This window comes from Schistocerca nitens, chromosome 2 (assembly GCF_023898315.1).
Source record: "Schistocerca nitens isolate TAMUIC-IGC-003100 chromosome 2, iqSchNite1.1, whole genome shotgun sequence".
Lineage (NCBI taxonomy): Eukaryota > Metazoa > Arthropoda > Insecta > Orthoptera > Acrididae > Schistocerca > Schistocerca nitens.
Window position 1 is genome coordinate 305917450 of NC_064615.1, and position 15705 is coordinate 305933154.

The 15705-nt window shown below is 41.7% G+C and overlaps 1 protein-coding gene across 1 annotated transcript in view; it reads left to right on the forward strand.

The window, feature by feature from the left end:
* LOC126234999 (galactosylgalactosylxylosylprotein 3-beta-glucuronosyltransferase P-like) overlaps positions 1 to 15705 on the forward strand; it is a 196390-nt gene that overhangs the window by 168909 nt on the left and 11776 nt on the right. The window contains exons 5-6 of the mRNA XM_049943736.1: positions 2307 to 2483; positions 2740 to 2853. Of these exons, the coding sequence (XP_049799693.1) occupies positions 2307 to 2483; positions 2740 to 2853 (291 nt within the window). The remainder of the gene's footprint in view (positions 1 to 2306; positions 2484 to 2739; positions 2854 to 15705) is intronic.

Consider the following 15705-nt stretch of genomic DNA (forward strand, 5'->3'; position numbering starts at 1 on the left):
TTTTCTTTGCGACGAGATCTATTTACGAAATTTCAATCACCAACTTTCTCTTCCCAATGCGAAAATATTTTGTTAACACCCACCTACGTAGGGAGAAATGATCATAATAATAAAATAAGAGAAATCAGAGCTCGAACGGAAAGATTTAGGTGTTGCTTTTTCCCACACGCCATTGGAGAGTGGAATGGTAGAGAAGTAGTATGGAAATGGTTCGATGAACCCTCTGCCAGGCATTTAAGTGTGAATTGCAGAGTAACCATGTAGATGTAGATGGTTCAATTTCGCTTACTGAGAGAAAAATTCATTTCTTATCCTCCTTTCTTTATACAACAAAGTCGCCCACTGCACCTACAATGATCGTACCGATTCTTAAATAAACGAGAAAACTTTTGCCCTAGAATTAGTCATTACTGAAAAAAATGGAATGCGCTACGACCACATGGGGTGGAAACGTGTTAGTGATCTGTTGTTATTCATCTGCGTCTGATTCATTCCTCATAAAATTCTAGCACGTGCTTTGTTTTTTCAAGTTAAGAATTCAAATGAGTAAGTAAATTCCATAGAGACAATAATTTATTACTTAAAGCGTTACTCTGCGCAAAAGACAATTGTCCATCATTAGGGATAATATTCAGACGAACTACGGTTCCGTAAACACACTGTCATTGAAACAAAATGAAATGAGCAGCCACCAGTGGAGACTCTCACAGGGATAGGTGAAGAAATAATGTTATAGAGGAACAAATAATAATAGTAAATTTCAAACATGATCTTTAAAATTAAGATGTGTAGGCAATGGTTATACCAAAACAGAAGATGCAAACGTAGTTCCTGTTCTCTATAGAAGGAAAAACGCAGCTGAGTTGGAAAGTGCTGAACGCTAAACGAGAGGAGATCATCTCCTGGAGGCAAAGTACGTTGAATGTACCAAAAGTTATCATAAAATGAGGAGACCGCGAAATCGGCATTCTTTGAACTCTAAAAATCGATTTGTATCTAATGGAACAGTTGTAACTGGCACATCTTGGTCACTACGTTGTGCTCAAACCTCACACCAAGGGAGCGATCTGTTCGTAGTAAAATGTACGTTACCGGAAACACCTAAACCTCCCCATGCTAGAGTTATTGTGATAAGAATTCTCTGAAGGCGAGAATGCAAAGAACAAAGAACGGTAACAAGACTGCGAGGGATACAAGTGCGACAAACGACCGTGAAAGCTAGCAAATTTATTCTACTGTTAAGTCTTCTCCTCCTAGAGAATTTTTCACAAGTAAATACGAAATCATCACAGGAAAATTTACCTCTAATGAACAAAGCAGGATAACAAATCTTATTCTACTTACATGTTAATTAACCATCGCATACAAATTGCTCAAAATGGATGTGATTAATTAATATGAAAGGACTTATACCATCACGTTTAACAAAGGGATATCTCATTGAACGCACGTTAACTTGATGTACCCAAGGAATAAGCATACTCATTCATCAAGGTCTACAGCACGGCTATAACTAAAGACCTGTCCCCGCTCTTTGGTAAGGAGCAGCGCTTGATTCTTTTATTGGCAGAGGGGGTAGCATCGACTCGACTAGGCAAAGAAAACGTACAATGGAGTACAATTTTCCCCATTCTCTCCTTCTGAACGAGCAGGAACAACCACAGTGTCACATGATTCCCTTCACGTTATTCTAAAAAGCATCTTTGGGCCTCAAACCAAGAGGAAAGGAACAGAAATCTGGATGTTAGTGACAATAGGAAAAAGAAACTTCTCTGATAATTCAAAAATATTCACCCATGGTTCCAACTCAAACGGACAAAGAAGGAAAAGAAAGTAGCAGTAGTCACAGAGAAGAGGCTGCTGGATTCAAGGCAAGAAATTTCCTGAAATCAGTAATTAAGTTTCTTCTTATCACACCTCTTTTTTTTTTTTTTTTTTTTTTTGCAGAACTGTAACTCACTCTGGACAATTTGGTACCACATTTGTCCATTTACCACTCTTCGTACGGTTATTAAAATTCTGAAAATAGCAGTTGTGTAATTATTTATAGCGAAGTTTTAACGAAAGCAAGACGTACACTTAATCTTATGAGTAACTGAATCACAGCTTACCTAAATTCTCAATTTTTTCTTCAGTGCCTTTACCCCCTCTTCAGCCACAATCTGTTTGTTTACTCCCTTCTAATCCATTCCTCCACTTGTATCTGACAGTTTCACTTGACGTGTGTTAGAGATGTCTGATTGTAGTCTAATGATACTTTCCGGGACACAATATTTTCTATAATCAGTGTCTTCTACTTTTTATAGATGCGATCTACTGAGAGAGTAGCAATGTGGCCTGTAGGCTTAGTCACAGATTATGGCATCAGCACACCTGTGGTTGCAGATGGCAAGTTTAAGGGCTTCTATGATGGTTGGATTGGTGGACGCAAGTTTCCTGTTGATATGGCAGGTTTTGCGGTCAGTGTAGAATTATTGCTGCAGGTAAGGCAAGCTAACATTTCAGTAGTATATACAGAAATGCAGAAGTGAAGTTAATTATTTGTAGCAACTATTTTTGGAAACAAAGAAGTTTTTGCGTATACCTGCCGAACCTAAATTGCTCAAACGTAATTACATCCTGAGAATAAAAAATAATGTTTGTTTTGTTACTTATCTGCTCCACACTTACACATTGTTATACAATAGGATAAGAAATGCTGGAGTATAGTGTAAAAGTTCATTAACTTCTCATTTACAGAGACCAAACGCTTCGATGCCATACAAGGCTGGTTTGGAAGAAGATGGGTTTTTGAAAAGTTTGTCGCCATTTGAGCCCCATGAAATAGAACTAAAAGCCAACAACTGCACCAAGGTAACAGAAAAATATTTAACTATCAAATCCAAAATCATGCAATACACTGTACTGCATGTTTTCATACGGGCACAGAAGTACATAAATAATTCGATATGTAAGGTAATATCATTTTAAGAAAAAATACAATAGAAATGTCGAAATAACCTACAGAAATTTGTCATCAGTCGCTTCTGAAATATGAAGGATAGACAAAAATATGTGCTTTGCATAGGCCTATTTGATAGATTAAAGTTTTAACTATATAGGTCTAAAAAGTTTATTGAAATAATGAACGTTATTAAAATAGGGTGTTTGGTATCTTTAAATTATTTCTTTATATGTCGGTTTTTCAGTTTAACAGAAGACTTATCTTTCACTCTTTTCATGTGAAGTGTAATACCTCTTTCTATAAAAAATATTTTTTTGTATGTGTGTAAAGATTTCGGGTATCGATGCAAACGTCAGAGATATTGTGCGTAAATACTCGTGTAAGAAAAGAAGGCGCGGCCTTCAAATCTATTTAGACTGTTTCCATTTGTTTTTCCTACTCCAGGTGTCAGAATGTAAGCATCGTGGGCTATAGTTATGCAAGGACTTCTAATGCAAGGAACTGAATCTGAGCTACCTACCTATTGTATCTTTATTACATCCACCATGTTTATGCCAATACTTATTGTGTTAACACTTCGATGTGCCACCAATACGCCATTGGCGTGAGTTTATTACTAATCCATAATGTTAATTCTTGCTTATCACACGACCAGCGCCTGCACTCATTCAGAGAAGAAGTCTGAAAGTTTTTAATCTAACAACATAGAGTGGTTATCAAATCACACTATGCAATTTACATTTTCTAAAATTCCATCGGTCCACAGCCTCAGTTGCGTCGTTCCCAAAACCAATCTGGGACAGCTTACAAACTACATTCTGGTGAAGTTTTATTCGAAATATTCGAGTGAGGAGAAATGTAAGCCAGCTCACATTGGCGACATTCATTAAGTAACATCTATAGCATGAGACTGTAATTGTTTTAATTGTTCGCTTCTTTTTCATTATTGTATGAACAAACAGTGAGGGAAAACCTGAAATCGTAACTGCTCTGACAGAGATAAAAATGAAATGAAATAAGGAAGAAAATATAGAAAGAAACCATTCAAAATCCTGGATCAGAATGAAAGGATTTAAGGTAAGAGAAAATTCTTTATTGCGCAATACTGCTTGAAGTAGCTACTAGGCTGCAGGTTTATGCTTTTCTATTGAAATATGTCAGCAGTACACAACTTTTCTATCTCAGGTAGTCGCAACCTTCATAAAATACAATACAGCGAACAGCGACAGACATAACAATATGCAGTGTAGCTGGGCCAAGATGGACAATCTTGTTACGTCTCGCACATAATGGCGTATTCTATTATCGAAGTGAATGCAGTCACTATTGTGGTTATTCGGCAGCGGCGTTAATATTCTCCATTGTCAGTTAACAGCAGTTATTATAAAAACCGTTTATTGTGGTTCATCAATCTTTCATTTTTATGATAAAAACTGTAAAATTTGGAAATTTGTGGTGAGTTTCTATGGGACCAAACTGCTGAGGTCATCGGTCCCTAGACTTACACACTACCTAATCTAACTTAAACTAACTTACTCTAAGGACAACACACTCATCCATACCCGAGGGAGGACTCGAACGTCCGACGGGGTGAGACGCGTGTACCGTACAAGACGCCCTGGACCATGCGGCTACCCCGCGCGGCTCAAAACTGTAAAAAAGGAAAAATGTAGGAAATGAATTTTAGTAACTAGTCTTGAGATTAAAAATGTTAAGAGATAGAAATGAATTTAAACGTGGAGGATATTAATGCTGCTGTGTGTGAAACCAATATGCATTCTAAACGTGCAAATTTCAGCACGAGCGGCCAGTAAACTCGAAATAGGACAACTGTTGCAAAAGCAATTAGCTGAGATGTACGCAATGAAAAACGAAATAAGAACTTATATGTCCACTCCTATTACTAAAGATGAAATGACTATAAATTTCGATGTAGCAACGAAAAAATCACAACCCAAATTTCAGAAGTTTCGTCGAGTGTAGCTTATTTTCAGACGCACTATAGTAACATTTCCCCAAATGTAGGACGAATACCTCAATAGAATAAAAATTTGAGACAACAGCAGGAAACGTAAGCCACCATGTGTCAAAATTATCAAATGTTTGCCAAACTTTGTGTATGAATGTAGACAAACTCCCTGGTGTAAATTCCACACTCCATGACACGATACATACACTTCAGCCTAAAGTAGAACATTTCACTACAGAAGACTTACTAATCAATCATACAGCATACAGCGGTTATGAAATCACGATAAGCAATTTATATTTTCTAAAATTCCATCGGTCCGCATCCACCGTTACGCTGCTTAATGTTACAATTCGATGACCAGTTACATATCTTTAGGAGTAATTATTCCAAATGGATTACCAACAAAGATAAGCACATTGTTTAATGTATTAGTGAAGAGTTACCGTGAGCTGTGCAATGGTCGGTGAGTGAATACTTTGCGAGAAATGAGGTTGCAAAAACTGAGAAGATTCATGAATTGAACGAACTCTAACTTTTGGCAAAAATTTGCCTGCTTGGCAACAAAATGTGTCTTCACAGTTGTCTAATTTGCTAAAGGAAGTAAGAGAAGTATAGGAAAGTGTAACACACTCCTCATAAACGGCTGTAGTGACGTGTGAAAGTTCCAGTCACGTGAAAACTGAATGAAATTGTGGTAATGGAAATGTGTATGGTGCTCATTTCCTCGCTAATAACCTGTTGTATAATCCAGGAGCAGTACCTAACTTGTTGGCTGTATTACTGGACGAGAGTTTACTAAAATATCGTCAGTTTCAGGTACACATCCAAATCATTAAAACCAGCTTAGCCTAGGTCTTGGATTGACCGACAAACGTTTATGTGATAGGCTAAATATAGGGTGAGGGTGCCATATGTGCAAACGAAACAGCGGATAACTGTACCGACCACAAACGGTTTTAAAGCGCATTCTTTAACAAATTTTGATCTGTCTCGGTTCAGGAAATATTGAAGCACTCCGTCTTCGGGACCATCCGACCGCCCTGTCGTCCTCGGTGGAGGATGCGGGTAGGAGGGGCGTGGGGTCAGCACACTGCTCTCCCGGTCGTTATGATGGAATTCTTGACCGAAGCCGCTACTATTCGGTCGAGTAGCTCCTCAATTGGCATCACGAGGCTGAGTGCACCCCGGAAAATGGCAACAGCGCATGGCGGCCTGGATGGTCACCCATCCAAGTGCCGACCACGCCGGACAGCGCTTAACTTCGGTGATCTCACGGGAACCGGTGTATCCACTGCGGCAAGGTCGTTGCCTTAGGAAAGATTGAGAAAACAAGTTTTTGTACCAAAATTGTTCAGTCCACGCCAAGGTAGCCTAAGACGTAATTTTGAAAAAGTTTCTAAATATGGTCCATTACTGGGACGATCCTGAGTCCAAACGTGATATATTGCGGATATTAAAAGCAAAGTTGTCGTTTGAGATAAATGAAAAACTTGTACAAGTTCCAGAGATAAATAAAGAGTACTTCGTATCTGTATTCGACTCACTGGATTTAATCCAGGAAGATAGGCGCGGCTTGCGACGTAACAGTAATCACCTGTCCCTTTCGTCGCAGTCGCTACAGTGCAACCAACCTAATTCGAGTGGAAAAAAAACTTTGATAATCACGTAGGACTTCTACTCAGCCGACAAAGACGAATTCGGCTCTTCAGAACTACGCATCGCCTACTAAGGAAAGAAAGAACAGAAGCCATTTACATCCAGGGTACAGTAATGGAACTGGCGAATGAACCTCAATCGTGAAATGACGGCCTGTCAAACAAAATTTGTCTCACTTTACCCCCAGATGACGACCGGGGATCATAATAGAAACAATTCCCTGTCTCAAGTTAATTACAAAAACCAGAATAAACCAGATAGTATCAGACAGATTCTCTGTTCTTACTGCGGTACGACGACAACATGGACCATCACGACTACTTAACTGAAGAAAATACGAAATATTGTGACCAAAAGAATAAAGCGATACAGGCCACAGCACGAACCATCTGTGTGGTGTACCAGCCATAGTTGTTACATAGACGGGGGATGTAGTATGTGCTGTACCGCACAATTTGGAATTAGGCCCTGTTCCATATTTGCCTGCCCTAAAATGCCGAATCGTGAATGCGGTTTGCGTTAAGTCATGTGGGATTAGGCTACAGGGTTTTGTGACACTGATGCTGCGGAATGTAGTGATAGAATGCCCGTTCCTAACAGCTGATCGTCTAGTTACTGACTGCCTGATCGGTGTAGATATTCTGAGGGAGAAAGATGCAATATTTGATTTCTCCTTACGAAAATGTTTCTTGATGCAAAATGGAGAAAAGGTTGAAGTAATTCTAGAAAGACAAAAGTTAAATTATGGAAAATACTGCCAAAGCTATCGTATACAATTCTTAGCAGTGATGACGGTCATAATGTCAGCTACCCTGTAACAAAAGATAAAACATCAGATTTAAATTAACTTGTAAGTAATAAAATAACTGAATCTACAGCAAATATGGAAGAATAACAGGGTCAGTTATACTGTTTACTGTTGCACTGTTTATAGATATTTACACGAAAACCAGGTGTTATTAAAACCTTTATTCACAACATGGACGTTTGCCCCCACGATGTATATTCCACAACACATATACACTCCTGGAAATTGAAATAAGAACACCGTGAATTCATTGTCCCAGGAAGGGGAAACTTTATTGACACATTCCTGGGGTCAGATACATCACATGATCACACTGACAGAACCACAGGCACATAGACACAGGCAACAGAGCATGCACAATGTCGGCACTAGTACAGTGTATATCCACCTTTCGCAGCAATGCAGGCTGCTATTCTCCCATGGAGACGATCGTAGAGATGCTGGATGTAGTCCTGTGGAACGGCTTGCCATGCCATTTCCACCTGGCGCCTCAGTTGGACCAGCGTTCGTGCTGGACGTGCAGACCGCGTGAGACGACGCTTCATCCAGTCCCAAACATGCTCAATGGGGGACAGATCCGGAGATCTTGCTGGCCAGGGTAGTTGACTTACACCTTCTAGAGCACGTTGGGTGGCACGGGATACATGCGGACGTGCATTGTCCTGTTGGAACAGCAAGCTCCCTTGCCGGTCTAGGAATGGTAGAACGATGGGTTCGATGACGGTTTGGATGTACCGTGCACTATTCAGTGTCCCCTCGACGATCACCAGTGGTGTACGGCCAGTGTAGGAGATCGCTCCCCACACCATGATGCCGGGTGTTGGCCCTGTGTGCCTCGGTCGTATGCAGTCCTGATTGTGGCGCTCACCTGCACGGCGCCAAACACGCATACGACCATCATTGGCACCAAGGCAGAAGCGACTCTCATCGCTGAAGACGACACGTCTCCATTCGTCCCTCCATTCACGCCTGTCGCGACACCACTGGAGGCGGGCTGCACGATGTTGGGGCGTGAGCGGAAGACGGCCTAACGGTGTGCGGGACCGTAGCCCAGCTTCATGGAGACGGTTGCGAATGGTCCTCGCCGATACCCCAGGAGCAACAGTGTCCCTAATTTGCTGGGAAGTGGCGGTGCGGTCCCCTACGGCACTGCGTAGGATCCTACGGTCTTGGCGTGCATCCGTGCGTCGCTGCGGTCCGGTCCCAGGTCGACGGGCACGTGCACCTTCCGCCGACCACTGGCGACAACATCGATGTACTGTGGAGACCTCACGCCCCACGTGTTGAGCAATTCGGCGGTACGTCCACCCGGCCTCCCGCATGCCCACTATACGCCCTCGCTCCAAGTCCGTCAACTGCACATACGGTTCACGTCCACGCTGTCGCGGCATGCTACCAGTGTTAAAGACTGCGATGGAGCTCCGTATGCCACGGCAAACTGGCTGACACTGACGGCGGCGGTGCACAAATGCTGCGCAGCTAGCGCCATTCGACGGCCAACACCGCGGTTCCTGGTGTGTCCGCTGTGCCGTGCGTGTGATCATTGCTTGTACAGCCCTCTCGCAGTGTCCGGAGCAAGTATGGTGGGTCTGACACACCGGTGTCAATGTGTTCTTTTTTCCATTTCCAGGAGTGTATAATCTCCTGGTCCAAGTGAGCAACAGTGAGAAATGAGATCAAGCAAATGCTGGCATGCAACTTAATTGAGCCACCTACACTCCTGCAAATGGAAAAAAGAACACATTGACACCGGTGTGTCAGACCCACCATACTTGCTCCGGACACTGCGAGAGGGCTGTACAAGCAATGATCACACGCACGGCACAGCGGACACACCAGGAACCGCGGTGTTGGCCGTCGAATCGCGCTAGCTGCGCAGCATTTGTGCACCGCCGCCGTCAGTTGGTTGGTTGGTTGGTTTTGGGGGAAGGAGACCAGACAGCGAAATCATCGGTCTCATCGGATTAGGGAATGACGGGGAAGGAAGTCGGCCGTGCCCTTTGAAAGGAACCATCCCGGCATTTGCCTGGAGCGATTTAGGGAAATCACGGAAAACCTAAATCAGGATGGCCGGACGCGGGATTGAACCGTCGTCCTCCCGAATGCGAGTCCAGTGTCTAACCACTGCGCCACCTCGCTCGGTCCGCCGTCAGTGTCAGCCAGTTTGCCGTGGCATACGGAGCTCCATCGCAGTCTTTAACACTGGTAGCATGCCGCGACAGCGTGGACGGAACCGTATGTGCAGTTGACGGACTTTGAGCGAGGGCGTATAGTGGGCATGCGGGAGGCCGGGTGGACGTACCGCCGAATTGCTCAACACGTGGGGCGTGAGGTCTCCACAGTACATCGATGTTGTCGCCAGTGGTCGGCGGAAGGTGCACGTGCCCGTCGACCTGGGACCGGACCGCAGCGACGCACGGATGCACGCCAAGACCGTAGGATCCTACGCAGTGCCGTAGGGGACCGCGCCGCCACTTCCCAGCAAATTAGGGACACTGTTGCTCCTGGGGTATCGGCGAGGACCATTCGCAACCGTCTCCATGAAGCTGGGCTACGGTCCCGCACACCGTTAGGCCGTCTTCCGCTCACGCCCCAACATCGTGCAGCCCTCCTCCAGTGGTGTCGCGACAGGCGTGAATGGAGGGACGAATGGAGACGTGTCGTCTTCAGCGATGAGAGTCGCTTCTGCCTTGGTGCCAATGATGGTCGTATGCGTGTTTGGCGCCGTGCAGGTGAGCGCCACAATCAGGACTGCATACGACCGAGGCACACAGGGCCAACACCCGGCATCATGGTGTGGGGAGCGATCTCCTACACTGGCCGTACACCACTGGTGATCGTCGAGGGGACACTGAATAGTGCACGGTACATCCAAACCGTCATCGAACCCATCGTTCTACCATTCCTAGACCGGCAAGGGAACTTGCTGTTCCAACAGGACAATGCACGTCCGCATGTATCCCGTGCCACCCAACGTGCTCTAGAAGGTGTAAGTCAACTACCCTGGCCAGCAAGATCTCCGGATCTGTCCCCCATTGAGCATGTTTGGGACTGGATGAAGCGTCGTCTCACGCGGTCTGCACGTCCAGCACGAACGCTGGTCCAACTGAGGCGCCAGGTGGAAATGGCATGGCAAGCCGTTCCACAGGACTACATCCAGCCTCTCTACGATCGTCTCCATGGGAGAATAGCAGCCTGCATTGCTGCGAAAGGTGGATATACACTGTACTAGTGCCGACATTGTGCATGCTCTGTTGCCTGTGTCTATGTGCCTGTGGTTCTGTCAGTGTGATCATGTGATGTATCTGACCCCAGGAATGTGTCAATAAAGTTTCCCCTTCCTGGGACAATGAATTCACGGTGTTCTTATTTCAATTTCCAGGAGTGTATATTACCATACTATATGTCACCATTAATGGTAACCAAACCTCATGGAAGTATTTGTCTCATGTTGGGTGCATAAGCTACAAATAAAATAATTGTACCTGTTCTCGCAAGACCTGAAAACCGTTATTAGCAGTTACAAAAATTACATGATGTCAAATATCTGACAATATTAATTTAAAAAGATCATATCGGCAGGTGAAGCTAACACCAGAACCTAGAAAATATACGGGCTTTATTTTTGGCAGTAGGAGTTATCAGTTTTGCGTTATATCATTCTGACTTAATTTTAGTTCTGGAGTGTTCATCACTACTTTAGACACAGTTCTTGGTTCAGAAATGTATGTTGACAAAGAAACAGCAAATTTACAAAAATCTAAGTTTGCAAGAAAGATCAGACTTTTAGGGCAGATAATATCCTCAACGGGAACACAACCAGATTCTGATAAAATTAGCGGAATCAAGAATTTCCCACATTCAAACATCAAGAAGCAGCGAAAACTGCTTTTTGACGCTGCTCTTTCTTCTGGCGTTTCGTTCACGACCAGTTATTAAATAGCACTACGTTACTAGGTTTATTTAGGAAGAACGCTTCTTGGCTTTGGATACAGGAATACAACAAGCAATAAACAGTTTAAAGCAATAAAATAAGCATTGGTTAACTCGGATATCTTAAGTCATCCTGAGAGGAAGAAAGATTTTTGTGTCGCTGTAATACCTCATACATGGGTTCGGGCTCATATCTGTTACATATTAATCAATAACAGGATAAGTATTAAGTAAAAGGAATCAGATTTGGAAGCAGCACCTCACTGAATGTCAGTGTTCTTATTCTGTGACAGAATTAGAAACACTAACAACTGTGTGGGCATTCAAAAATCTTAAGTTTCTACATTTATGGTAGAAACATAAAGGGATAAACTGATCACCAAGCTTTGAGTTTTATGTGTCGTGCTGATTATTATATCCGCACCTAGTGCTCTGGGCATTATCTGTACAAGAATAGTCATTTGTAGTAGTTCGCACAGTAAGAAAACAAAACATTGTAGCTGACACATTCTATAGATTGCCCCAAGGTCTAATCGAAAATGCAGGAACACCAGAACAAGTAACTCACTATCGCATTTTACTCATAAGAGAGAAACACTATCGACAATAATGTGACATGTGGAAAAACATGAAAGAATTACGAGAAGCAGATCCACATTGGCACAACATGAGAACACAGCTGAAACAAAATTATGCAAACAGCTTGAAACAAATATTAGACCTTACATTATAAGATACTGTTCTATAGGAGACAGCACAGCACAAACTCTCTGTGTATGCATTCCGCCCGAAAGTGTAGATAAACTTATTTGGTGTACACATCGTGCCTGACTGCAATACACTACCACAAAGCGTGCAAGGAAACTTAACCTATTTTGCTTCTTTCCAAATATACTGCAAACGTACATTGATTACTAAGCAAATGTGTCATCTGCCAAGAAGCAAAATTCATCAGCAAAACTATAAAGACTGAGCTGCACTCTGTTATGCCTAGCAAGCCAGTTGAAATTATAGATTAAAATTGTAGCTATTGATACTGCTAGTCCATACCAGACCATCTTTCAACGTATCAAATACATGATTGTATTATATGACTTTTTTCCAAATTTCTGATGCTGTATGCTGTTAAATCTGCTATGGCTGCACTACTTATCAAAAATATTTCAAATGATTGTATTATCACAAGAGGAAGACAAAAGTCACTACTAACAGCCAATGCATCTTACTTCACTGGCTATAAATGGAGACAATTCTTTCATTAATTGCACTCACTCGTCAAGCGCATCTTGCAAAATCGCAGTGAAACAAAAATCTTATAAACACTCAAAACTATGAAGTAGGATATTATGTTTTACTCAGAACTCACCTCAAATCTTCATAGGTGAAACGAAAACAACAGTAAGTGGGCGATACTTTATGAAGGACCATATGTCATCACATGCTTTCCACACACATGTTGTTATTTTCTGACAAAGCCTAGAATTAATAGGATTTAAGGTTTGTGCCAAAACAAAGATTTGAAGAAGTTTCAATGTACATAAAAGTACTAAATAAACACTGTGAAATGTAAATACCAGTTACGAGAATATTCGTTGTACTGTTCGCCGAATGAACTAAAACACATGAAACATCACAGAGCCTGACTTTCTTTTGCAGTGAGCATTAAATTTGCAACATCCATGTGTATCAGCGGTACAAGATCTGCATTAGCTGGAGTTGTATTTCTCCGCCTGCTTACACACACACTTATTGATTTGAAGAAGATGTGCAGTAACACCAACTCACTTTTATCTATCGTTTTTCTATGTTTATTATAATGTTAAATATTTTCACCCGTATGGCATAAGGTTGTTTCCTCTGTGTGCAAAATTGCACCTCACACTTATGCAATGTTGAATACTTTATGCGCGTAGCGTATTGCAATACTACGATATTTATTCTGTGAAGAGAGTAAAAGAGAGTATTAAGAGAGAAAAATGAGCAAATAGTAAAATTACAGAAGATGACGTCCTGTCAATAAATGAAATCATACAAACACATTGCACTCGTGTAGACACAATACAATCACACGCACTTATATAATGTACTAGCCTCTTCACAAACTAAACATTAGTAGTACACTCACAAAATACTGGCAAGCAACATGAATGGTAGTGTACCGCTGACGCGAAACCATAGCGTTTAGGCGAAACCTGTATCTAGGGGTTTCTTTCCTCTGTTCGTTTTGTGTGAGCACTTGTTTCTTTTGTAACTGAATCATTTCTAAAAGTACGTACTTTGAGATTTTGCACACGTGTACTTTAGGTAGTGATGTGTTATAGTGACTTTTCTCTGACCTGCGTTTTATGTACACATAAGTAAATGAAATATTAATTTCATGATACATGAATCATACCCAGATTCTGAAGCATATTTTAAAATGTAAGTTAAATGACATTTGTGATAACATCTGACTGGTTAATAGAAAAAGTTTAGCAGTTGAAGTGACTTGGACAGAAAATCGGTGATTATAAAAGACCATAGTAAATAAGTAATCATGAACATAAGTACATAGACTTCTGTTGTTTTGAAAACCAAACTATGGTGGGTATGTGATAAACAGTGACCCATCGTGTTTTGGGGTAGAGAATTAGTACATCGTGCTTAATCTCGATTCCTGATGGGGTGCTAAACGAGTATTAGAACAACAACTAAACCGCATTTCTGCAGGATACAAAGGCGTGTACTTACCATGTAGAAAAACTGAATCCGCTTCCTCCAAGCGTGTGTGCTACCACAGGTGTGTCGGTAGATTCTACTGCATAGGAGCTCAAAACGCATCTGCAACACAAATCCTCTCTGAGAATACTTTTCATCACATAAACACAATGTACTGTATAAAACAATAACGTCTGAACTAAACTATGGTGCGCCAGCAGTAAAAGTTAATGTCGCCCGAAGTCTGTGCGCAACACATTATTGAACGTTAAGATGTTCACGCTAGTACATTTGCGAGAAAATAAAAATATGGATAAGTTGATATTCGCGTAAATTTGACAGCTTTTGACCTTTGAAAACGAGCAGTGCATTATCCGAACAAAAAACGAACTTTCATCTTTGCCTGATTTACATTATTCAAATGGAAAGAGCAATGTCCTAGTCTTCCAGTTAACAAAAATCTGATGGAAAAAAATGAGTAATTCTACGCCCTGAACTTACGTTGTTATCTATTATTCAGAAACTAACCCAAATTTTTATCTGTTAGATATTTATTTATCTGTGTATTTTAACTTCATATGTACCATAGCAGTGGATCCTTTCAAAGACTGATGTCACGGCACAAATGTTTCGTGAATCATGAAGCCTTGACACTTTTGCATGTATGCAAAGGGACACACGGCTGAAAACCAATAAGACAACACGGTGTGTGTATGGACCGCGGGGACACTGAGTCAATCAAGGTGACCAGCATAAAGCCACATGGCTGACGTCAAGCAACCTGCATCTGACATCGCAGTCTGCACCTGATGTCATTCCTTCGAAGGATTCGCAGCCAGTACTGCGTCGCGCAATCAAACTGTCAAATGCTTGGAATCAACGCTCCACCTGATAGCATTGTGTTGCTCGTAAACCACGATGATACGTGCAGATGGGCTACTCTGCTCCAAGGACTTAATAATGGACGAATAGCGCACTTCTTGAAATTTTCCTTATCCCTAAAGTAAAAGAAATGTCTGCGTATATCAACTTTTCTTTCTAGACGTTTAAAAGACGAATGATTGCTCACAATGAAACAAGAAATTATAGTCATTCAAGGGCACTGTAATACCTCTTTCTAAAGAAATTATTTTTGGATGTGTTTGTAGATTTCATGTATCGCTAGAAATGTCAGAGAGTTCATGAGAAAATGCTTGTGCAATAAAAGAAGACACGGTTTTCAGATTTTTTAGAAAGCAATTAGAAGAAACTTGGATGTTCGCATTTGCTTTCCTGCTCCTGCTCTAGCTGTCGGAATTTAAGCATCGTGGGCTTAATTGTTAATGATTTCTAATGTAAGGAACTGATTTTGAACTAACAACGAGATCTATCTTCATTTAAAAGCACCTAATCGTATGCGTATGCCAAATTTATTGTCTTGTGAGTTCTATTATTCAGGTTGTCTCGTGGGGAAGACGCAACATTTCTAAGTGGCATCGATCCGCCATTGGCGTATTTTTATTACTGATTTGAAACGTTCAGTTTTTCTTATCATACGAACACAGCCCACAGTCATTCAGAGAAGGAGTCCAAGAGTTTATTATTCAATCACACACCATAGAGCAGTGATCAAATCACGATACGTAATTTACATTTTCTAAAGTTCCATGGATTCATCTTTTGTTGCACCGCTCCCAAAACCAATCAGGGATAACT